Raw genomic sequence first — 24,822 nt, 5'->3', positions numbered from 1 at the left:
CAGAGATCTTCACCACCACCCTGCAGTGGTTCTACCTGCTCCTGTGGGAAGCGCACCAACACAGACCTCACCCAGCAGAGCGCTGGCCTGGGCAGCATCCCCTCAGCTTTCCGGTTCCACTACTGGGGGCAGGCTTAGCCACTCTGTTCACTGACTTTCAGACCTCCTTACCTCTTTGGTTTAATAAAGACCCCGAATTGCAGATGGAGGTGTCCCCTTGCCAAGAAAAGAAAGAGGGGGAGAGAGATGTGTGGAGCTCTGAGGTAAACTTTTATTTATTTCTTGGCTGACAGGACTTTCACCCATGCTCCTCCCAGCACCTTTTACCCTGCCAATGCGGCAGCAGTCTAGTCCAAAGGTGCCAGGGCCAAGGGGATTGGGAGTCACTTCACATTCCAGGCTGGAGGAGTGAGGGATTACTCCCCTCACAAGCCTTTGCCAGCAAGAGGCCATGACTCACCTCAACCCCAAATCCTGCATCCTGGTGGGTAGTGGCAATGCCCCCTTCCGGCTCTCCACACCTGAGAGGGGCACAGCCAGACAGGGCAGGACACAGGCCCCCAGCTCCAGTAATGGTAGCTCCCAACAGTGGCCCCTGCCCAGGTCACAACCCCAGCCCCCACCACAGGGCAGCAGAGATCTCTCCTTCATGGTCCTCAGAGACTGAGGGAACCCTCCACACCAGGCAGAACAGAGGCAAAGTCGGAAGCAGCAGCAATGGTGAGGAAGGAGCAGGCACGGAGACTTGTGGGCTGCTGGCCAGGCAGCTCCGGCCCGGCGCTCTTCCAAAGTCGGGGCAAGCTGTCTGTCCATGCAGCTCTTGGGCTGGCCACTAGGTGGGCGTAGTCGGCTGAGATACAGGTACTTGGACACTTTTCTGTCCTGATGCTGGGGCACGTGGGAGGCAGAGAGGGACAGGAGATAGTGAGTCATCAGGAAAACAAAGAGGCCACAGAAAAGCTAGGAAAGTAGGGGAGAGGACTAGAAAATATGGGGCTCATGCTGGGGACACCAGGAGAGTTGTTGTGTAGGGAAGTAGACCAGAGGTGAAAATGTGGCAGGATTTAGTAATACACAGATGACGTGGATGAGGTGGCTCAAGGCCTGGTGAGGTCATGGAACAAGAAGGACTTGAGGGAAGGGATACCATTTGGGAGGCAGGTACCTAGCTGATACTTGTTTTTGGCTGCTGCTCGCTCCTTGGCATCAAAATACCAGACAGTGATGGCGTACCTGGGGACCAGAGCAGCACCACAGGGAGTTAGAGATCGCTTTTCTTCAACTCCAGCCACCATATCCAGTGACATTAGAGTTCACCCTGAGCCCAGTCTGTTCCCACCTAAGCCCCCTCTCAGTACCTCCCTCACAGCCTAGGCATTCAGGGAGCACCTGGGCATATCCCAGAAGTATGGGTCATACCTGGTGGCATAGGCTGGTTTCACCTCATGGGGGTTCCGCCGGTCAGACCAGAAAATGAGCAGCCGATCAAAAAGTGGCTCGATGTTGGCAACCACAGGCCGGCCCTCAGGGAAGATCTGCAGCAGGCCGCCATGCACCTGAGGGCATACCAGAGGATGAGGCAGGAGCCACTAAAAGTGTAGCAGCTGCACATATAACTTCCTCCCACCTCTCAGCCTCCTAACATGACAACCCAGAGTCTGCATTACCATGGAGATGGGCAAGAAGCTAATAAAGAAAAAAGGAAATAGAGGGGAAGGTCCATTAGGCCAGGGGCTGGGCAGACTGCATCATTTCCCGAAGGATGGGACTCTGCCACCACACAGTCAGCTGGAGAGGAGGTGCCCCGCTCCCGAGTGGGTTGAGAAGAGGAACCAGAGAATGCTAGAAGCTGAGCTGAAAGTGGAAAATGGAGTGGATGCATACCACCCCACCACATCCCCACCCCCTACCTTGATGTCCCAGTTCTGATTCAGGTAATAGATACATGTGATGCAGCGCCCATCTCCGTGGGGATTGTCAACATGCCTCACATACCCCAGCCCGTTGCCTGGGTAACACGCCACCATGGCCTGGCAGAGACAGATGGAAGTGGTTTACTGGAGTTAGGCAGAGACATTGGGGAAGTAGCCATTACCTCCTCTTCCTCACCCCTCCATGCCCCCTCATCTCTGACTCCTCAGGTGTCCTGAACTCTAAGGGCTCCAGCCCCAAAACTTGCACTTTTAGCCAAGTGCCCATCTACCAGAAACCTCAGCTCCAGGGCCTCAATAGCCTACTACCCTCACCCCACCCCCCACATACACACAAACCTAAAGCCAGCACCCAGACGGGGTTCAAAGAGCAACTGAACGTTTCACTTTTTAAAGATAACCCAACCCCACCTCAGACATTTCAGCAGAATAAAACCAATGTAAATGTGTCCTTGTGTGCAGTGATGTGAGCTCTCCACCAGGGCTTCTCGCCCTTGGCTGCGGAGTGGAACCACCTGGGACACTGATGCCCAGGCCCACCATAGACATTCTCACATACTTATTCTAAGGTGGAGCATGGAATTTTAAAGGTTCCTAAGGTAATTCTAATGCACAGTAATGTTTAGAACCACTTCCCCTGACCACAAAGAATCCCTGCTAAGTAAATTATGTCTCCTACACATTTGAACAGGTGCTAAAACCTAGACTATGACTAAAACCTGAGATCTAATCCCAACTCCAAGGATAACTTGTTGAGTAACCCTGGGCAGTCCCATCATCTGAAAAGGCCTTAACTTCCTCATTAGTATTAGCAGTACTAATAATACCTGCTGTTTAGGGCAGTGGCATTAACCCCTCCAAGAACCTAACTTTGGAGGTTCCTGACCACACAGATTTTTTTTAAAGATCTTATTCATTTTAGAGAGGAGGGGGGGAGGAGGAAGCTCAACTCCCATTATGTGCCTTGACAGAGTAAGCCCTGGGTTTCGAACTTATGACCTCAGCATTCCAGGTCGACACGTTATCCAATGCGCTGCCAACAGGCCGGGCAACACAGAGATATAATAGGACTCATTCAAGGCCTTGGCCTCTGTGTGTACAGGTCTAGCCACAAGGTTCTTGCCTCCTCTCTCTGATGGCTGCCACTGCCCTGGGCAGCACTGACTAAGCTGAGGCCTGGGCCTACCCACTCAAGGCCTGTTTCTCATCAAGGTGTCCCTACAGACCTAATACTGGATTCATTTCAGAGCTGCTACACAAACTGTGATGTTGGGGGAAGGGGTGGGAAAAGGACACAACTTCCTGTCTCAGGTTCCTCATCCATGACATGGAGCTGACAGCTACTTCATAGGTTGTGGGAACTGAACAAGACATAAATGGGAAGGCACCCAGCATGGTGCCTGCCACATAATGGAAAAACCAAAGCACAGTACAGGTTGAAATAACATTAAAAAAAAGAAAAGAGTCCCAGTCGTACCCTCTGCCCAAAGCCACTGATAGGACTAGATGAGGCAAATAAGGACGTACTGACATGAAGACGCTGCAGCTGCTCCCCAGTTCAGAAGGAGCATTTTCTTTGCACTGCTCACTCCCTGCGCATGGATCAGTACTCTGAGCAAGCACCTCACCAGGAGAAAAGAACACCCTGTGGCCCAGGTGGCCCAGAATCAGTGAGTCACTGATTACGGATGGCGAAGACTCCCAAGTTAGACTCCAAGTAGAGATTTTGTTGGTTGTGCACAAGGAGGGGGTGGGAAAAAGGGTCCAGTGCTGCAGCTTCTCCCTCCACAATCCATCCCCACAGCTGCCAAAGACCTTTTACTCCAGCTCTTCATCATTCAAATCCCATCAAGTATCCAGTGCATCCCGAAAAAATACAAACTACTGACCACAGTCTCCAAGGTTACCAACCTCATCGCCTATCCCTGTCACTCTGCTCCAGCTTCTCAGGCCTCCTTACTGTTCTTTCTAACCAGGCCAACCTCATTCCCAAGACCTTTGCGCCTGCCTGGAACATTCTTCTCCTGTACTCTTGGTATTCATGTCTCAGGTCAAGGGGCATCTTGAGTACTCTAGCTAAAGGCACCTACACTGACTTCCCACTCTCAGTGTGTAATCAACTAGGTACGTGTTTACTTAGTATTGGCCCAGAAAGCAGCCCCATGGAAGCCCCTGGGGCCAGGCCTGTCTCCCTAATGCCCAGGAGGTAGCTAACTAAAAGCACTCCTCAGAGCCTCCATTCCACCCTGCCCTGTGCACCCTCACAGAGTGTCTCCCACCGTGAAGCAGGGACACCCTCTGGAGTCCGGCATGGAACAGGACTGCTACACGAAGGCTAGGCACAGAAATAGGCCCTTTAAGGCTCACCCTTCCCCCTACATACTCACACCATGGGGAGTGGAGGTTGGAAGTATACTCTGGCCCCAGAGAAGCATCTACTTCCTCCCCCACAAACGAAAGGGACAACAAGCAAAGTGACATGGAAACGTGGAAACTTGTTCCTCACCCTTCCACCTCAGGAAAGAGACAGCTGGGATCAGAGCCAGGAAACTGAAGAGTTAAAGGCTATTGGTGACAATGCCCCCCAGAGCCCCACCACAAACACACACCCAAATCAGAAGCTAGAGACTGAGCCAATGCCAGCAGGCCCCACCCCCAAAGCTACTCTTAAAGGGGCAAACCAAGCCTATCAGGTCTTCCCTGGGGTCCCCTATGGTAGTCCCTGAGGCCAGCAGGAATCAACTCTCTCCTACTTACAGGCCAACTGAGCAGAGGGACCAGAGAGGAAGAGGAGGGAAGACAAAAGAAAAAGGAGCTCCATTCAGAAAGACAGCAAGCTGTTGCTGACCCTAACCATACTGGTGATCAGTGCCCCACCACCACTGTGGCCACCCAACCCAGCAACCCACACTGTCTTACTGCAGAGCTAGGGGAGGGAACCCAGGTGTTACCCTTTAGAGGTGAGAAGCCTGGAGTTGCTGTCTCACTGGGGCAGGGGAAGGTCTGAGACAAACTCCAGTGATTGGGTTGGTTCCTCCCCTCCCTTCTCAGACCAGTCTGACTTACCTCCAGGGCAATAGGAGTTACCTAGGGCTAAAAAAGTACCCTCCCAATCCTAGCCAGGGACCTAATCCCAGCCACATCCAAGGCACCAAAGGGGAAGAGATCTGCTCCTTCTAACCTCTCCCACTCCCCTCCTAAATCACCAGACTACTGGGGACTTAACCTGGTTTTCCTATCCTGTGGATGAGCAAAGGTTCAGAGTAGTGTCCTGCCCAGGGCCATTCAGCTCTTGTGGTCTACCACCAACTTCCCTCCTGCAAGGATTGGGGACCCTCGGGTGAAGCTGCTGAGCACCCTGTAGCCACAGAAACTCCCAGTCATCTCTCCAGCCTGAGCAGGAGCCCAGCACAGGGAGTGGTGGCCCCTGGCTCTGCAGCTATCAAGTAGTAGGAGGGAGAGGGAAGTAGGACAAGTTCCAACTGGGGTGGGGAGGATACTGGCCTAGGCCCAGGGGAGCCCTGGTCCCTGAGCCAGCTCCAGCCTGAGAAGGAAGCTGTACAGAGGTATAACCTGAGACGGGTTCTGAGAAAGGAGGGTGGGGACATCAGGAGCACAATCTCATGCCCGAAGGGTAGAATATAGCCAGTACCATCAGCCAGGCATCACTGATGTTGTGCAGTGGGCACTCTCTACACAGCATTTTCCAAACACCACCAATCCTTGGACTCAAGATCTCTCACCCCCCTCCATGAAGATAACGTGTCAGCAGGCCAGAGAGGCCCTATGGACCACTGTCCTGTGCAGAGCTCCTGGCCCAGGTTCTTGAATGTGCACCTGGAGGCCCTGACAACTGCCCAGAGACTCCAATCAAATCAGCATTTTTCTTAAAAAAATAATATAAAATGTCAGATTCTCAAAAAGGCCCAGGGCCCTAAAACAGATGAGTAACTATTAATATTATTCTAAAGCAGTGGTCATCAAACTCATTAGTCAATAGAGCCAAATATCAACAGTACAACAATTGAAATTTCTTTTGAGAGCCAAACTTTTAAAATTTAAACTATACAAGTAGGTACATTGTTATTAACTTAATTAGGGAACTCCTAAACTGGCCTTTGCTAAAAGCATCCTCAATCTGATTGAGCCACATGTGGCTTGCGAGCCACAGTTTGCCAATCACTGCTCTAAAGAAAAAGGGACCAAGAGACACAAAGACTGGGGATCAAGAGAACAGATGAGAGTCAGACAGAGATGAAATAATGGACAAAAAGAATGGAGAACAAGGACTAGGGTGGGGAAGAGTAAGAAAGGTGGACAGGACCTCTATCCTAGTCAGCACACAGCCACCACCCAGTGCCACCCCCAGGAAGCTGTCCTTGACACAGACACCATAGGATGGTACACAGAGCACCAGGATAGTGGGCAGCACCTCCTTCCTCAGCCTGGCACTGGCTTCACTACTGCTACTCTCCCCCCTCCACCTCCTGGTTCTTCTGCCTGGGAGACAACGGACAGACCACAGACAGATGGAGGACAGGATGGACTTGAAAGACAAACCAGCAAACAGGGATGAATGAAAGCATAGGGGAAGCGGAAAGAATGAAAACAGGGACGGACAAGAGTGGATAGACAAAAGCAAAATGTGTGCCTATGTTTCATGGGTCTGGGGCCCATGAACACATCAGAAGACTGTAAACCACGTACAGATGTAGAGGTATGGACATCAGCACCTTTCCTTGGGTTCTTCAGGAGGATCACTGGCAAGATCAAGAAGCACTGTAGCTACAGGCCAAACAAACCCCTGGTTTATAGGTGCACAAACTACAGCCCACAGGAAGAAAGCACACAGACTCCCCAGAGTCCCAACAGGAAATGAGAGCCCAAAGTGAATTCCAATACTTCCTCCATGTGAGCTGCCTAAACCCTTCTGTGACCCCTAGAAGCATCTCCAAACCCACTGGTGCTCAGAGCATAAGGCATCCAACAAATGAGTGCAGGGCTGCCTTACCTTGGTGCGCCCATTGATGACGTAGCCGCCCAGCCGCCCAGCACAGTGCCGAATCACAGTGTCCACGTGGGCCATGAGAGCCCCGATGCTTCGACAGCCTGGCTCGTGGCCTTCTACCCAGGCGATCTGGTCCCCACGAATGCTGCGTGGCGGGATAGCCCGCTGGCTCACTAGCTGCCCATCACGCAGGCGCCCACCCCGCTTTAGGGCTTCTACCTCAGCCAACACACGGCCACCCAGTGCTGCCCCCAGGAAGCTGTCCTTGACACAGATGCCATAGTACCGCATGCAGGGCACAATATAGTCCAGGGCCAGGCGCTCAGTTGCAGTGGGCAGCTCCTCCTCCCTCAGGCCACCACGGGCCTCACCACGGCCACTACTGCACCCCATACCACCCTCGCCTTCCTCCTCCTGGTTCTCCTGCCTCGCCCAGGGCCGCTTGCTGGGTGCTGGGGCATCCCCACCATCCTCTGCCCATTTCCGCTTAGGGGCCTCAGGCTGAGCACCCTGAGCTGCCAGTCGCTGACACCCCTTGGAGACCAGTGCTGCAGCACCCTCACTCTGCAGTGGTCGCAGCTCACCACCATCCTGCCCACCAAAGCCCTCTGGCAGGGGGCTGACTGTGGTGGAAGTGGCTGTGGCTCTGGGAATCCCACTCCCTGCCGAGGCTTCAGCAGGTACTCCTGGACGGTGGTAGGAGGGTAGCAGGGGACATGGCAGGTACCTCTCCACCCCCATCCTGGACCGGCCAGGCTCTAAGGGCTCTGACACAGAACCCAGCAACTGAGGGAGAGCCTGACTCAGGGGCTGCGGCTGGCATGGGCTGTCCATGGCAGCAACGTCTTCATCCCCCGGGCATGGAGGGCACGGCCCGGGCCCATGGTGCCACCCTCCTCCGCTGCCGCCTCCTCCTCCAATTGATGCAGCCGGGGGGCCAGGGAGGCCGGGCCTGGCGTGGGGTAGGGTGAGGCAGGGCAAGTGGCAGCGGTTCTTCTGCCCTGGGAGTACTCGCTGGTCCCCAAGTCCTCTGCTGTCCCTAGGGGCCTGGGAAGGGACCTGTCAGGGTGACTGGAGAAAGAGAGGGGAGGAAGGATGTTCAAGGAGCTAGACTCAAATTGGCTAGGGGAAGGGAAGCAATGGAGGGGCAACAGAAAGGCAGACAAAGTTGGCTACTGAAACCCCCAAACCTGAGCCAAATCGGGAGAGAAGACCCTGGGAGTTTTGAGGGGAAATAACTGACAGACATAAGTCTGTGAGGGGGACAGCTGTAGAAGTAAGGCTGGGTAGATGATCCAAAACAGAGAGCTGTGGTGGGGGCTGGGGGAGAGAGCATCCACACATTGAGAGACAAACAAAAAAGAGGGAGGATCTTAAGTAGAAAAGGAACGCTGAAGGGGGGGGGGGGTAGAACAAGTAAGGTGATCTGCCTGGGGGTTCCGGAGAGTCACAGGGAATGTGGGGGTCCACAGACAGGAAAATAGGGAATCCAAAGACAAAGAGAACAGGAGGAGTTGTGGGGGTGGGGTGGGGACAGAGACAGAAAAACAAACCGGAGAAAAGCTGGAAAGGAGGGCCTGAGACAGCGAGATAGACTGGGGTAGAGGGGTCGACCCTTCCCCAACCGGAGAAAGCTTGTTGGGGGATGACACACACCCAGACGGAAGGGAGGTCCTGAGACAGACGGACGGAAAGGAGACGCGGGGGGAGGATCCAAAGAGACACAGAGGGAGAAGGGTTCATGCGCTCGCGGACAGGACTAGGGAAAAAAGTGCCCCTTCCCAACTCCCTTTGGAGCGGGCACTGAGGGTCCGTCGGGGCGCAGCTGGCGACGGAGGCAGAGCCTAGGGGCCGCTAGGACCTCTGCCCCCTCCCCTCCCCCTCCGTCAGGCTCGCGTTCCTCGCTGCCACCCCAACCCTCGCGACAGCCGGCACTAAACGTGCCTGTCGGATGATCCCTCCCCCACGCCCCACCCCCACTTCCCCTCCCCAGGGTCGCCAGGCTCCGCTACCGCGGGTCCGGCGCGGCCCCCACACCCTGCCCGGCTCGCGCCAGTGCCCGGCTCGAACACCCTCTCCACCCCGCTCCCTTCCTTCCCCGAGCTCTCCTCACCGAGCTTTTTCCTTCGACCCCGGCGCCGCCGTTTGTGCCAGCCGCCCAGCGCCGCACAGCGCGCCATACCCCGCCCCCACCACCCGCGACGCTTCGCCCCCGCCTCTCCGGGCGGGTACGTGACCGCGCCCGGGCGAAGGTGACAGTGCGCAGGCGCGATCAGCGCGGGGCGGGGTGAGGACGTTCTGAACAGCCCCACTCGAAACAGGTGGGCCAGGCGATACAAGGCTTATTTGCATTCTAGGCTCCACCCCTCCGTGGGGAGGCGGAGCTCTATTGGAAAAGGCTGAATCAAGGGAAGGGGGGCTTTCTGCAAGTATTACGCAAATTGCAAGGGAGGGGTATGCAAACAAGGCTAATTACATGGACTTGTCAATCCTCCCAAAACCTAGAACGCTGCGGAATAGTGGCTGGGTCGGGATGTGGTATTTACGTGGACGGCTCCGCCTTCTCACTGTTCAAGAATAGGGATGACTGAGATACTGAGAAATGTCGGTGTAGGTAGTTGGGAAATGTATGTAAATTAACACGTGATAATTTACATAAGGCCTTTTTATAACGGAGGAAAAAAGAGCGGAACGTCCTTGAGAGGAGGAAGAGCAGACTAGGTCTCATGACCCACTCCGCCCTGTCCCCTCGGGACAACTGTGGGAGTCAAAATAAAGCAATCTAGGAACCACTCCGCCCTGTCCCCTCGGGACAACTGTGGGAGTCAAAATAAAGCAACCTAGGAATGCTATGTAGAGAATATATTTACATGACGACAGTCTCGTCATGTCTTTTTAAAACTATTTTGAGTGACTGGGCCTGGGAGGAATACGCAGATAAGGTCATTTAAGGCCCCACCCCCTAAGCCTCACCTAGGCTGAGCAGAGCAGTTGGGACTTCACCTGTCCCTGGCAGAGCATGCAGTTGTCCTTGGTTCACCTGGCCACAAGATAACATACCAGACTCCAGTATGCACATGAGTCCGGGTTACACAAAGACCCACATAGTGCACAGGTACACAGACAGGTGTATCAGAGCCAAATTCACATCAAAGCACAGAGACCTCAGGGGCACACAGTCACACATACAAGTTAGACACTGCCTCAGACCTTCAGGCATCAGACATGCATAGGCATCACCACAGGCCTGAATTCTTATTCATGTTGGTGTCTCAAACAGAAGTCTCATGAATACAATCACTGAGGACACAGAGTCTTCACAACAGTGTCACACACACAAGCAGGACACATTCCTACAGATACCATCAATCATGGCATGGGACATCAGTGCTACATATGTGGCCCTCCCACACAGTCACAAAATGTGCACATAGTGACAACCTCCCTCTACAACAGGCACCCTCACACCATGTCCGATCCAGAAACACAGCCCCAAATATAACACTCACTTCTTCCATCAAGTACCTCTTCTACCTCCCCTCCCTCTCTGCCACCCCAAAATGATGGAGGCCAAGACACAGGTATAAACAATGCTTTATGGGGGTGGGAGGGCAGGCCTTCAGGTAATAAATAACTTGTACTTGCAATGGCAGGGCCAGGGGAGCTGGGGCCAAATGGCCCTGGTCTCAGGCTTTGGAAACTCTTTGAGAATGGTTAGGGGTTCAGGGGGGACAAGGGGTAGCCAAGACAGAGGATGCAGCAGCAGGTACGAATTCCCCTTTCCCCCATGGCTCAGTCTTGCCCTCAGCCAGGCCCCAACAGGCCAGGGATGGGGGACAGATGGCAGGGCAGCTTCTCTGGGGCCAGGGCAGATGAGGGGCTCGGCCTCTGGGGGCTGGGGCTGAGCCCCAGGTAGAAAGACAGGGCTGGTCCTAGAGAACAGGTGAGCTGAAAGAAAAGCGTGAGGTGAACTGGAAGGATTCTGGTTCTGTCCAGCTAGTTTGTCTATCTCATTTCTAGGTATCCTTTCTGCCCTCTTATCTGTGCCAGTCTCTCCATATCTTTCTTTTTCCCAGGGTTCCTATACTCTGTCTGTCTGACTTTCTATTTCTTGTCTGGATAGAATTTATGGCACACTCTTTAAGGGTTTCTCTCTGCTTCAGAGAGCTGTCTCCTTCAGTCTCTAGAGAGGTAGTTCAGTGTTTAAATTTCAAGTCCCCACCTTTGTATCTGTGTCCTTCTACAGTCCTGGATCACCCTGGCTCCTGGTCTCATTCCAGGGTTTTCCAAACTGAGAAGACACATTGAGTTATGTGGTTCTTGCTTTGCTGTAGATAGCATTACCTGAAAGGTTCCAGAAATCCTGAAATCATCTGAGAATTCCTGGGGTAAGGCCCAGGCATCAGTAACTTTTAAAGCTCTCCAGGTGATTCCAATGTACAGCACTAAGTTAAGTGGGGTAGGAAATCTGTTCAGTGGGCCTTGACCAATCTTTTATTGAAAAACAATAAAATGGCCTGACCAGGCACTGGCACAGTGGATAGAACATCGGCCTGGTACACAGAGGATCCAGGTTCAAAACCTTGAGGTCACCAGCTTGAGCACAGGGTCACCGGCTTGAGCGGGGCATCATAGACAGGACCCCCACGGTCGCTGGCTTGAGTCCAAGGTCAACTGGCTTGAGCAAGAGGTCACTGGCTCAGCTGCAGCCCCCAGGTCAAGGCACATATGAGAAAGCAATCAATGAACAACTAAGGTGCCACAATAAAGAACTGATACTTCTCATCTCTCTCCCTTCCTGCCTGTCTGTCCCTCTCTCTGTCTCTCTCACTAATATATATATATTGGAATACATAGAAAATATCAAGAGTGCATCATATGTAACAATATTGGTTCATGGAGATAAAAGCAAATGAGTGGGTGCCAGAAGCTGGGGGAAATAAAGACTGACTGCTTAATGGGTATGAGGTTTCCTTTTCAAGCAACATGTTCTGGAACTAGACAGAAGTGGTGGTTGCATAATCTTGTGAAAGTACTAAATGCCACTAAATGATACATTTTTAAATGGCTAGATTTATTTTATGTGAATATCACCTCAGGTTTTATTTTTTAAAGTATTTTTTAAAAGATTTTATTTATTGATTTTAGAAAAAAAAGAGAGAGAAGGGGAGGAGGAGCAGGAAGCATTAACTGGTAGTATGTGCCCTGACTAGGCAAACGCAGGGTTTTGAACTGGCCACCTTAGCATCCCAGGTTGATGCTATATTCACTGTGCCACCACAGGTCAGGCATCACCTCCATATTTTTTTTAAAAAAAATTTTTTTTTATTGATTTTAGAGAGAGAAAGGGGGAGAGAGAAAGTGAAAAAGGAACATAGATCTGTTCCTGTATGTGCCCTGACCAGGGATCGAACTGGAACCTCTACACTTTGGGATGAAGCTCTAACCAACCAAGCCATCCAGCCAGGGCCACCTCAGTTTTTTTTTAAAAAAAAGTATTAGTGCCAGAAAAACATGTTTTAGTTTTATGTGTGTATGACTACATTATGTCAACATATATTTCCTCCTGCAGACTGCAGTCAACAAAATTTGAAAAAGCATCATCTTACTATATTTGATTCCCTGAGGGTAAACCCTAAAACAGACTGTGTGCTAAGCCCTGGGGTGAAAAGTACATACCCATCCATTGCTGCACAGCCAGACTCTTTGAATGGATAAAAAGATAAATAATAAACAGCCCTTGTTTATGAGTCTTTAAGTGTCAATCCCTAGTCTAAGCACTTTACATGAATTAACAATCTTCTCAGCACCAACATGAGGCAGGTAGTGTTAAGTGAGAAAACCAAGGCCCAGAAAGGTTAAACTATTTGCCCAGAGTCACCTAGCTACAAAGTGACAGAGTCAGAGCTTAACTGCAGAAAGCCCTGCTCTGGAGTCTGTGATCTGTCACCTCCTTTCCCTCTCAGATGGAGAAGACAAAGACTGTACAAATAATAAGTTGTAAGATCACCAGCTGGAGGGAGTGACCCCATCTGGGATAAACATTCCTGCAGGATGATCACATTAGCAGAGACCAGAAGATAAACGGGAGTTGGAATAAGAAAGGCAGTGGGAGGACAGGTGCACCCAGCCAACACATAGCAGATGGAAAAGTCTCGAAGGGAAAAAAGCACTGCCCGAAGAACTTACCATGGACTGTCTCTCTCAAATTCCATACTCAATCATGAGTACATCATTTTGGCTCTGCCTTCAAAGCATATCCAGTATAATTCCTTTTCCCCGCAGCCACTCTGGAGCTGCCAATAGCTGGGAGGGGAGGTGGGCATGAAGCACAGAGGGGAGAACTGGGCAGACATTCATACCCCCAGAGAGGTAGGGATGGGACCAAATCCTGTAGGATCTTGCAAGGAGTTTGGAACAAACAGGCTTCCTGAAGGAGGGAAAGAAGGTTAGCAGGGAAGATAGGGAAGGAATGGTGTTCCTGGCAGAGGGCACAGAATGAGCAAAGACCCCGAGAAAGAACTTCAGTGTGGCTACAGTGGCCTGAAAGGTGAGGAGAGATGCAAGTTGAGGCAGCTAAGGTTGGCAGGAGCCAGCCCCTACAGAGTCAAACATCAGGCTGAGGAGCCTCAGCTGTGTCCCATGGACCCTGGGGGCCGTGAATGGTTTTAAGCAGGGAGGGGACAGGATCAGATGTGCTTCAGAAAGACCCAGTGGCTACATCAAGAGGGGACAAGACTGGAAACAGACTAGGGAGGATACAGAATGTACATCTCAGCACCTTATCTGCCCCCACCATGGTCCTGTCTACCACTGTCTCTCACTTTGACTTTGAGGTAGCCTCCTCATTAGTCTCCTAACAACCACTCCTGCTCCCCACAATACCCCAATATATAGTCAGAGGGACCCTATGAACACCTAAGTCAGATTGCATCCTTCCTCTGCTCAGAACCCTCCTATGGCTCCCATCACACCCAGAGTATAAGCCAGAGTCCTCCCTGTGGCCCACAAGGCCCTAATTGATCTGCTTCCCTCCACTTCTGATCTCATTCCCTACTGTACCACCCTCAACACACATGCACATGCATGTGCACATGCACACGCACACGCACTTCACTCCAGTCACATTAGCCTCTTTGGTCTTTCTCACTCATGTGAGGCATGACCCTGCCTCAGGGCCTATGCACTGGCTGTTTTCTCTACCTAGAACACTCTTCCCCCAGGTCCTCACATGACCCTCCTTCCTTAGCTCCTTTGAGTCTTTGTTCAAATGTCATCTTCTCAGAGACCTTGCTTCACCATCTTATTCAAAATTCCATTCCTCCTTACCCCTCCTTACCCTGCACAGCTATCTCCCTAACAACTATGTAATGTATTTATGTATCTTGTTTATTGTCGGTCTCCTCCATGAGAGCAGGGATTTTTCTCTGTTTCACCAGTGATTTGAACAGAGCCTGGCACATAGTAGGTGCTCAATAAATATTTGATGAATTATGAAGCGAAAGATCAGAGATCCAGGGCTGAGAGCTGGCAATGGGATAGAAAGGACTTCCCCATGGCTGGGAACATGGCTCCTTTAATTCAAGTGCTTTTGCATTTTTCTTATTCCCTGTTTATTTTGTCACCTCTCCTTTTCTGTGTCTCTGTCTCTGCTCCATACTCCTCCTTACCAGAAGACTAGCCCTGCAGTCCCCAGTATCCCACCTGACTCTGCAGGTCTCAGCAGCCACAGGGCTGAGGGGCAATGGCCTGGGTATTCCGAGGCTGTCGCAGCTGGCGAAGAGAAGCATCACCATACTGAATGCCTGAGCCCATCCTCTCAGGGTCAAGCTCACCTGCAGACAAGGGGAGAGGTCAGGACTGGTCCCTTGGAAACCTCTGGCTCCAACCTTCCACTCCCACTTGAGGCAGTCCGAGACTCACCTGAGTCAATCTTGTTAAGGATGGTGCGGGCGCACTTCAGGAAAGCCTCCTCCACGTTCTCCCCTGTGAGAGCACTGGTTTCCAGGAACATTAGCTCTGGGGGCAGACGCTCAGAAGGTCAGGGCCTCAGTCAGTCCCCATCCTCCACTCTGACACTGACCTGCTGCCTCTCATTCTGTTCCTCAAACATACCATCTTTGCCCTCACTCCCAGCCTTTGTACATACCATTCCTCTGCCATGAATGCCCTCCTCCCTAGGTACCTACTTAGCTCTTCCTTTAGAGCTCAGCTCACACATGTCCTCCTCCAGAAAGTCCTCCCTGACCTCCCAGGATGGGTCATGTGCCTCCTCTGGGCTCTCATGGGCTCATGTCTCCTCTAGCCTGGCACCGATTCCTCTGGCTGTCAGTATATGGCCATGGGCCTGCCTGCACACCTACCCCCACAGTGAACTGAGAGCTGGGCCCAAGGTTATCTTCATCAGTGTGTCCCAACCACCATCTAGCAAGGTCCAAGTCCACCATAGTCCACCCATCAGTCATGTGAGAAGGCCGTACAGTAAGTTAAGAGCCAGGATTAAAACCCACATCTTTCTGAGGGCAAAGCTCCTCTAAACCTGGAGTATACAAACTGAATGGGGACAGACCCTAAGCCAGCAGATGTTTGGCCAACACAAAGTTTTCAAGTGAGTTTGTACTTTCATATCTTCTAACATGGCTGCCAGTCTTGTCCACTCTCCTATGCTAGTGCCTACTAATGTGGGGCCAACCCTGTCCTATCTATTTTATTCAAAAACATGCCTGTCCCCTAGGGCCATTGGAATTTCCTGTCTCTACCTGACACCAATACCCTGTATCCTCGCCATGGTGGTTGAAACCATCTTAGCAGCCAACATTATCAAGTACCTGCTCCATCCAGGTGGTGCTGAAGGCTTTCCATGAACCATGTCCCTTTACCATCATGCAGGATTCGATACAGAAATATTATGAGCCCCACTATCTAGATGAGGAAACTGAGGACCAGAGCAGTCACATGGTGCACATGGGGCAACACTCAGATTTGAAGCCACACCTCTAAACTTCCACATTCCCCTGCTGGGCACAGCCATAGAGAGACAGGAAGCCCACGGCCCCAGTGGACTGTCCCCCATCCTCGCCAGCCCGCCATATGACTCTCACCATTCTCCTGGGCAAAGCGGGAGGCCTCCAGGAAAGTGACTTCCCGCTCAGGATCCAGGTCCTTCTTGTTGCCACAGAGGATGACCACAATGTTGGGGCTGGCCAGTGTACGGGCATCCGTCAGCCAGGCAGCCAGCGAGTTGTAAGTCTCCCGGCTGTAGAGAAGAAAAACAGAGGGAGATGGGTGCAGGAGAGGGACCACCCAGGTCCCACCCCACCCATTTCGTACACCCACCTGGTGATGTCGTACACCAACAGGGCTCCAGCTGCCCCTCGGTAGTAACTCCGTGTCACTGACCTGTGGGGCCAGGGGGACCCAGTCACTCCGGAGGCCAGGGTCTGCCCCAAGACTTCCCCCCTCTGCGGAAAGAGACTGAAGGTTCGGAAGCCCCCCTTCACTGCTGGCCCATCCCCCCAATTCTGGCAACGGTCTGGTCTCACTACAATGCCTCTCTCTGTCTCAGTCTCTGTCTCCCTCAATCTCTATCTCACTTTGCTCTTTGTCTCTTTGCCTGTGTCCCTGACATTCTGTTTTTCTTCACTGGTCTTTCTTTCTGTCTCCCTTATGTGTAAATGTCTTTAAATCTCTATTTCTGTCTCTGTCTGGCTCTGGCTCTCTCATCTTCAATCTTGCTTTCTCATTCATTCATTCAACATTTTCTGTCATTTCTCCTTTGCCCAGTCTTGGCCAGATGCTGTGCAAACATATCTGCTTGTCCCTCTCCTGCTTTGCCTGGGGGAGGCCCCCTTCCCAGTGTGGCCAACTGTCTACACCTCCCTGTGTCACCAGTCTGGGTTCCTCTGGAACTCATGCAATCATTCCACAAGCATTTATTAAACTTACTGCAAACCCAGTTCATGTCACACACCTGTCTTTTCTCCACCCTCTCGGTCTCTGGCTTCTTTGTACCTCACACAGTGAACTAACACACGACTATTAACTTAGCAGCTCTTCATGGACTCTATTCCCTCGTTTCTCATCTGCCTATTTCTCAGACTCAGGGTTTCAATGTGTCTATCACCTTTTCTGCAGACATTTCCTGAAGACATACTGTGTGCTGAGCCCTACTTGCTTCTCTCTCCCCCCAGAACAGAGAGTTTTCTCCATTTCTCTGCTACACTTCTCTCCCCTCCGTGTCAGTTCCGTGTCTCACCTTCTCTGTCTGTCTTTCTCTCTCCCTCTCAGTGTGTCTCTTTCAAGTGTCCCTTTGTCTTTCTGTTTTAGTCACTCTTCTTTCCATCTCTACCCTCTCATACGCACTCCAAGCGTGACTTTCTCTTCGGGCACGGTCTCTCCTTGGGCACAATTCCCCATAGTCTCTCTATGGCCTGTTGGTCTCTCCCTGGCTCTCACTTTTTGTTATGCTTCTTTCTCAGCCTCTTTTTCTCTCACTGTCTGTCATCCTCTCTCCAGGATTCCTTCTTTCTTTAGCTGTATGTACCTGCTACTCAGTCTGTCTCTCTTCCTCTGCTTTGCCCGCCCTCTCAGTGTCTCCTTGCTTCTATTGTTGTATCTCCAAGTCTCTCTGCACACCTCTCTCCCATTTTCTCTCCTTTCTCCTCCTTTCCCCAACCCCTCCTTCGGAGCCCAGCCCACTTACCGAAACCGCTCCTGGCCAGCCGTGTCCCAAATCTGTAGTTTCACAGTCTTCCCGCCCACACTGACTACCCGAGATCCGAATTCCACACCGATCGTGTGGTTGGAGTCCTGTTTGACTGGGAGTGGGAGGGCGAAAAGAGGCAGTGCAGGGGTTCAGAGGATTCCCTGTCCTCTAAGACTTCTCAACCTGTACAAACCCATTCTCATTGCTGGGACAACTAAGGCTCAAGGAAGACCTAGCAAAGAGCATACAACACAGAAAGGACCAGGCGGCCAGCACTAGAGTTGTACCTATGGCCAGCCTTGCCCCTGCTCACCCTAACCACTGCCCATGCTATGCCCATTCCCACAGTTCAGTGCTCCTAGGACCACTCTCAGACACTTACATTTATTCTCAATGAACTGATGAAGGAGACATGATTTTCCAGTTCCTGCACTGCCAATCACCAGGAATTTGAAGAGGAAGTCTGAAAAGATGGAGCCAAAATCAGGAAAACCCGGACAAAGAGAAAGTTGCAGGAGAAAATATGGAAACCAAGAGGCCATCAGTTACAGGGAGAGAAAAAGACAAACAGAAACAGAGCCGTAGATAACAACAGTAACAGATAATTTCTTATAAAATATACTGCTCACAAAAGTTAGGGGATATTTAAGCTTCATATTAGTTTTGAAATATCCCCTAATTTTTGTGAGCAGTATACTTTCTATGTACCAGACATGGTTCTAAAGTTCTTTACCTACATCAACAGTTCACTTAATCCTCAGGAAAACTCTTATGAGGAAGGTGTACTAATAATTATCCCATTTTTCAGATAAGGAAACTAAAGCCAGAAAGGTTAACTGACTTGCCCAAGACTGCAAAGGTAGGCAGAGCTGGTATTCAAACTCAAGCCAACTGGCTCCAGAGTCCAAGATCTTAGCTATTATATTGCTAAGGCCTCTTTTATAAAAGACTACAGTCTTGCCCTTGCCCCTCACGACTTCACCTCCTATCACTCTCTGATTCATTGACTCCATTCTAGCCTCTGGCTTTCAGTCTACTCCCTGAAGATGACAAGCTGGTTCCCATCTCAGGGTCTTTGCACTTGTTCCCAATGCCATTCTCTTATTTGTTGAATGAATGCAGCTCCCTCTGACTCCTAAACCAGTGGTCTTTCTACCCCACCCTGTCCTCCCACCTCCTGAGTCATCCATCCTGATTTTCAAATTCTAACTCCCTCCTTCTTCCTCTACCCAAGGCCCTGCCCCTATTCTCAAGCTTAAGCCCCACCCCCTAATTCAAGGACAACTCCAACCCCATTCCAGACCTTTCAAGCCAGATCAGTTCCAGGGTCCAGAGCATCCCATCAGGCATCCTGTGTAACCTATCAAACTCGACCCCTGCCAATCAGGCCCGCCCCATCCACGCTGGCTCCACCCTGACATATTAAGGTTTACCCTCTCCCTCAATACCTATCCTGATCCATCATGACTGGCTACCCCAAATCCCGCCCCAAGCTATTCAACCCAGACCAGACCCTCAGGCTCCGCCCAAATCGATTAAGCTCAGCCTCAGACCCACTAAACCCCTCTCAGCACCCACTAGGCCCTGCCCCATAATACCAGACCCCGCCTCCTGGCACAAAGCCCCGCCCCATTCCCACAGGCCATATTCTTTCTGAGCCCAGACCCCAGACCCCATCTTCGGCCCACCACTCACCGTAGGTCTCGGCCATGACTCGGTTACGGCCGCTTAGGGCCGCAATATGGCGCCACGGCCGCACCTCCTCCTCGGCTGGCAGCCCCTCCGCTCCAGCTGCTCCAGCTGCAGCCCCGGCTCCTTCCTACTCCCCGACCCGGCGCCGCCACTTCCGCCTCCACCCGCCTCGGGCGCAACCCGCTAGGACTACGGGATACCCTACCACACTTCCCAAAGGCAGGGATTGGCAGTCTCGACGGCCACAGGGCGGGACAATTAAGTGGATTGGCTGTGTAAGAGACGAGCCAAAAGCGCAGGACCAAGGGGAACGAATGGCGAACAAGTGGGAAGGGGCGGTTCAGAGGCACTTAACCGAACAGAGAAACGGATTTGGTCATAAATCCTGGGGCAGAGTCCAACTCCACATTGGGTAGTAGCAGAATTGGGGCAGGAATATGGATGCAAAGAAGGGGGTATGGGCAGGACTGATAAAAAAAAGAGCCTAAATGACTGCGATTTCTGACCTCAAAAACAGGAAGGATAAAAAGTGTGGGGATATGTGCAGATTAACCACTTCCTCCCACCTCCCTTTGCAGTAATCTTCCAAAAAATCCAATGCTGTGCGATTTGAGTCTTCCTCATGATCCAACTGGTTCATCCCCAATAGTTCCATTCCCCTCCAGTAGAGGACACTACAACCCTCTATTGGCTGTTCAGATTATTCCGTCTTTCCATTCACTTGTGTGTGATACCTAAATCTTGAGAAGCCCACCTCCCAGCACCCAGCGTGGAGCAACGGGCTTTGGTCAGTGAAACTCTGCCTAGCAACCACTAACGTTACCACAGTCAATGGGTTGATTGGTTAGATTCTGGAGCCGGGACCCATTTTCTTTATAGATCTCCACTACAAAGACCACAGAGACTCGCATTTTGCACTTGGCTGATATATTTGCATAAGGCCGGGAGAAAAAACAGCAGAGACAGCGGTAGGATGAGCTCACTGGCAGTAGAAATCCCATTTCTGGAAAAGAGAAAGGGAAAACAGTGGAACAAAACCAGCATTTACACCACAAAGGCTCTAGTGGTTTTATCAAAGGCTGCAGCCACAGGCAGGTTTGGCCAACAAGTGCTAGGCAAAATTGCCCAGAACCCTCTAATCTTGCACCACTCAACTGCACCAGATTTTAAAAATCATGCCCCATTTTGCAGATGAGAAAATTGAGGCAGGGAACCTTTCCCAATGCACACAGCTAGGCTGAGGTAAGAAAGCCTACCCTTATCAAAACCCAAGTGTCCTCCCTCCAGATCCCAGCCAGCCCCCAACACACTCACATCTGTCTTCACATCGATTTTGCCAGGTTTCAGGGTCTGGTCCTCCCGTACTATACTACTGGGGAAAAAGCCCAGGCGAGCAGCCAGGTCTCCATAGTAATCTCCCTGAACCTGGGAAAAAGGGGTTAAAAGCTGGGTCTGGGAAGATGGCAAGCTCTTGCCTGCTTAAGACCTTTGCACTAGCTCTTCTCTCTGATCTCCACATGGCTGGCTCCATCCTTGTCAATCAGGTTTCAGCTTATCACTTGTGCAGAGGTTTCCGTGACCACCTGATGTAGTCACCCAGTCACTCTACATTAATTTTCAAAGTAGCACATTTGCTGTATCTTTGATGGCTTGTCTTCTTCCATTAGAATAAAAGGGATTATTCACTATTGTATCTTCAGTGTTTAGAACAGAACTTTGCACCATAGGAGGTACCCTGTAATTATTGCTAAACAAGGTAAAAATAAATCACAACAGCACCCCCAAACTCTATTTCAGTTCACCCCCTCAAATTTTCCCTTTACATGGAAAATGAGGGTGCACTCCTACCCCAGCCCCATACTCTTTCCTTTTCTGTTCTCCCAAGACTCACGCTGCCTCCCCAGAAGAGCCGACCCCGGCCTTTCAGCTTGGAGAAGACATATACAACTTGGCCCCTCTGTATGGTCAGGAAACGGCAGTCGGGTGCCACATAGTCCTGAAGGGCCACAGCCATGGAGATGGGGTCTAGGGAAGGAATAGAAGGGAATAACAGTACACTCCGCACAGGCTAGCAACCCAAACCCTCAACCCCTGCAACCCTGGACTCTTACGGCTGCATTCCTCATCAGCACACAGCTTCCGGTCAGCCAGCTTGGGCATGAGGCGCCCCCCGATAGTAGGCCCTGGGAAGGCAGACAGCAAGATGATGACACCAAAGAACACCCTGGACCAAGTCATCATGGACTACGAACAGAAGAGTGACTAAGGGGAAAATGGGGTCTCCAATTTCCTTGGGCCCTCCCTCTCTCCAGTAATACAAGGAAACTTGTGTTCTCAGTCTAGTCCCCGCCCTGAACCAGTCCTAAATATCACCCACACCATCTAGAGGCTTCTACCCAGCCTGAACCATTTCAAGGACAGGGTGAGGGCCGCCCACCAAAGGAAATGCCCAGATACACCTAAAGCAGCCCAGACCACTCCAAGTGACAGCTACCCCTTCAATAATCAGAGGCCCAGACAGGCAGGCTAAGATATTCAGTTCCATCTTTTCAAGTCAGCTTGGGTATCTGGCTTGGAATTTCCTGCGCTGAGGAACAGAACAGGCAGCCCTTTGAACAGCCCCAGCATTCAAGTACTGAGTGAATATCATGTTAGACCTTAGGCTAGGTGATACACTGCCATAACCACTGTTTATCCTCACCAGTCATTTCCTGAGTGACTGGGCTAAGCTATATTCTCCTTTAGGAGGCTCACCTTCTTGTATGTAAAGTTAAGGATAATAAAAGCTAACGGTTATAGAGCATTAACTATTTTTATTTTTTATTAATTTATTCATTTTAGAGGTGGGAGAGAGGAGGGGAGAGAGAAGGAAGGCGTGAGATGCAAAAAGCATCAACTCCCGTATGTGCCTTGACCAGGCAAGTCTGGGGTTTCAAACTGGCAACCTCAGGGTCCCAGGTTGATGCTTTACCCACTGTGCCACCAGTCAGGCAATTTTTATTATTTATTTATTCATTTATTTATTTATTTTGTATTTTTCTGAAGCTGGAAACAGGGAGAGACAGTCAGACAGCCTCCCACATGCGCCCGACCAGAATCCACCCGGCACGCCCACCAGGGGCCACGCTCTGCCCACCAGGGGGCGATGCTCTGCCCCTCCGGGGTGTGGCTCTGTTGCGACCAGAGCCACTCTAGCGCCTGGGGCAGAGGCCAAGGAGCCATCCCCAGCGCCCGGGCCATCTTTGCTCCAATGGAGCCTTGGCTGCGGGAGGGGAAGAGAGAGACCGAGAGGGAGGGGGGCAGGTGGAGAAGCAAATGGGCGCTTCTCCTATATGCCCTGGCCGGGAATTGAACCCAGGTCCCCCACACGCCAGGCTGACGCTCTACCGCTGAGCCAACCGGCCAGGGTTTATTTTTTATTTTATTAACTAAAATGAACAATCTGCATCACCACAAGAGGGTCTCTATTATAACCCCATTTTATGTGGAAATGGAAGCCCAGAGTCTTAAGGAAGTTGTCCAAGGATACAATCCAGGAAGTGGAGGGGCTAGGTTTGCTTTTAGTCATTTTGGGTTTTTTTAATTTGGTTTTTGGAGGAAGGGCTAGATTTCGCTCTAGGCCCATACTGAGCTTGGGGTTCAGCTGCCCGAGATCAGAATGAGACAGTAGAGAATTTGAATTCAAATATCATTTCTAAAACAGTGCTTCAAATGGAGAGCCACACATGGAGATCATTCTGCTGAGCATCTTTCCCTAGGCATTCTCACCTCTGGGATGACAAGTTCAAATTTTTTTTAGGAAGGCCTGACCTGTGGTGGCGCAGTGGATAAAGCGTCAACCTGGAAATGCTGAGGTCGCCGGTTCGAAACCCTGGGCTTGCCTGGTCAAGGCACATATGGGAGTTGATGCTTCCAGCTCCTCCCCCCTTCTCTCTCTCCCTCTCTCCTCTCTCTCTCTCTCTCTCTGTCTCTCCCTCTCCTCTCTAAAATGAATAAATAAATAAAAAAAATTTTTTAGGAGATGATGAATAAACATAGACTTGGAGTGGGGAAGGATTTATAAGGGGCATGTAAGCCATCTTTACATAACCAACACCCAGCATCAAGTACCATGAGATTAAACAGCTCTACCCAAATGTCAACTCCTCCAAGGGACCTTCCTAGATCACCCAGTCACTGCTGTACACCCAGCCTTACCTTCTCATTACTCCATGTTTGTTTTGCTTATATCAAAACACAGTATTTGAAGTATTTTGTCTATTTTATTCACCAATGTACATTCCATGCCAAGAACAGTATTTAACACATAAAATGTACTCGCAAGTATCTGCTGAATTTACTCAGTACTCGTGAGTGCCTGGCAGTGGAGGGGTATGCTGGGGGTGGGGGGTGACGGTACAAATACCAGAGTATGAACATAGATTCCTCTTTACACAAGAAGACTCTCAGAATGTGAAAAACAGCTAGGGAGTCCCCTATGCAGACAGAGAGACCAGGATCTGCTGACCACAGAACCAGTATAGTGGGCAAAATGTTTCTGCAATAACAGTGTCCTTTAGTGAAGAGGTAAATCCCTTTCTCCTACCAATCTTTCAGCTCTTACAGAAAGTCTAAATCTGGTATTATAAGTCTCATCATTGATGTTCCTCTTTAATGGAAAGAGCAGAGCAGGGGCAGGCTTGGGCTTAACTGTGGCAGGAAAAAATATCCAGAGATTATAATAACACTATGCTTTACGGTATTTATTTTTGCGGTTTTCTATTTCTGGTAATAATCTCACTTCCCCATCTATATGGTATGAGAAAGGGTCTTAAGCACTTTTTTTTGAGCCAATATAAAATTCTCCAGATTAGGTTTGTGACAGTTAATGAAGGTCCTCCATTCCATCTTCCCTTATCGACAGCTTCAGCTGCAAACATGATTGTCTAGCCAGAAACGACATTTCCCAGACTCCCCTGCAGCTAAGGCAATGGAGAGGAATTTGGGTCTTCTGGCTGCCGGCAGCTGAACAGCCAGCAAAGCAAGCTATGTTTGAAGTGGCCACATTCTCTGTACCAGAGTCTGGTCAGTAGCTTCCCATGTGTGATCAAGTCAGTACGGGCCTCCTATTAATTAGTAGTGGCATCTTCCTGAACTCTAGAATGAAGTTCAATCATGGGTTACAAACTTGAACTCAAGTGTTTCAATCTCAGAGTGCTATTCCTACTGTCCTTCCAATGATTTCATGAGCACCCAATCCCCATCTTTCCTCCTGGAGTACCTAGAGTGGTTCCTGTGGGACTGCTGCTATAACAGAAGGCACTTTTGTGAAGGTTATCATGTTTGAAAAGAACCTGCCCACCTGAACATGGCAGCCTGGGTTTCCATTTCCTGCACTGACTGCTGACTGAGAAAAAAAAGAAATCTGCCAGAGTAGTAAAGGTGACTTCAGATTGGACAAAACAGTCTTCCAACATTGCAAATGAGAGGTCCAAAAATTCAGGTTA

At 50.8% G+C, this 24,822-nt stretch overlaps 3 protein-coding genes across 5 annotated transcripts; all 3 read right to left on the bottom strand.

The window, feature by feature from the left end:
• Positions 1-249: 249 nt before the first annotated feature.
• On the bottom strand, positions 250-9,153 carry EGLN2 (egl-9 family hypoxia inducible factor 2). Its single transcript, XM_066242301.1, has 6 exons — positions 9,053-9,153; positions 6,943-8,010; positions 1,911-2,030; positions 1,420-1,556; positions 1,166-1,233; positions 250-888 (listed from the first exon to the last, which is right to left on the bottom strand). The coding sequence occupies exons 2-6, from the start codon at positions 7,771-7,773 to the stop codon at positions 833-835; spliced, it is 1,212 nt and encodes a 403-aa protein (XP_066098398.1). The 5' UTR covers positions 7,774-8,010; positions 9,053-9,153; the 3' UTR covers positions 250-832.
• A 1,362-nt stretch (positions 9,154-10,515) lies between these two features.
• Positions 10,516-19,530, bottom strand: RAB4B (RAB4B, member RAS oncogene family). Of its 2 annotated transcripts, none has more exons than XM_066242962.1 (8): positions 19,340-19,529; positions 18,027-18,107; positions 17,642-17,756; positions 16,276-16,338; positions 16,041-16,195; positions 14,863-14,958; positions 14,644-14,774; positions 10,516-10,887 (listed from the first exon to the last, which is right to left on the bottom strand). In XM_066242962.1, the coding sequence occupies exons 1-7, from the start codon at positions 19,353-19,355 to the stop codon at positions 14,659-14,661; spliced, it is 642 nt and encodes a 213-aa protein (XP_066099059.1). In that variant the 5' UTR covers positions 19,356-19,529; the 3' UTR covers positions 10,516-10,887; positions 14,644-14,658. The 2 variants fall into 2 exon arrangements, with proteins under 2 accessions (XP_066099059.1, XP_066099060.1); XM_066242963.1 differs by lacking the exon at positions 10,516-10,887 and adding an exon at positions 11,420-11,642 and having other exon boundaries at positions 19,340-19,530.
• Positions 19,531-20,242: 712 nt separating this feature from the next.
• On the bottom strand, positions 20,243-24,814 carry MIA (MIA SH3 domain containing). 2 transcript variants are annotated; one of them, XM_066243864.1, is made up of 5 exons: positions 24,678-24,814; positions 21,448-21,519; positions 21,228-21,361; positions 20,651-20,761; positions 20,243-20,339 (listed from the first exon to the last, which is right to left on the bottom strand). In XM_066243864.1, the coding sequence occupies exons 1-5, from the start codon at positions 24,790-24,792 to the stop codon at positions 20,316-20,318; spliced, it is 456 nt and encodes a 151-aa protein (XP_066099961.1). In that variant the 5' UTR covers positions 24,793-24,814; the 3' UTR covers positions 20,243-20,315. The 2 variants fall into 2 exon arrangements, with proteins under 2 accessions (XP_066099961.1, XP_066099962.1); XM_066243865.1 differs by lacking the exon at positions 24,678-24,814 and having other exon boundaries at positions 21,448-23,277.
• Between the last annotated feature and the right edge of the window lie 8 nt (positions 24,815-24,822).

Source organism: Saccopteryx bilineata, chromosome 9 (assembly GCF_036850765.1).
Source record: "Saccopteryx bilineata isolate mSacBil1 chromosome 9, mSacBil1_pri_phased_curated, whole genome shotgun sequence".
In the NCBI taxonomy this organism is placed as follows: domain Eukaryota; kingdom Metazoa; phylum Chordata; class Mammalia; order Chiroptera; family Emballonuridae; genus Saccopteryx; species Saccopteryx bilineata.
Note: the sequence above shows the minus strand (reverse complement) of the source record. Positions and strands in the feature narration are given on the sequence as shown.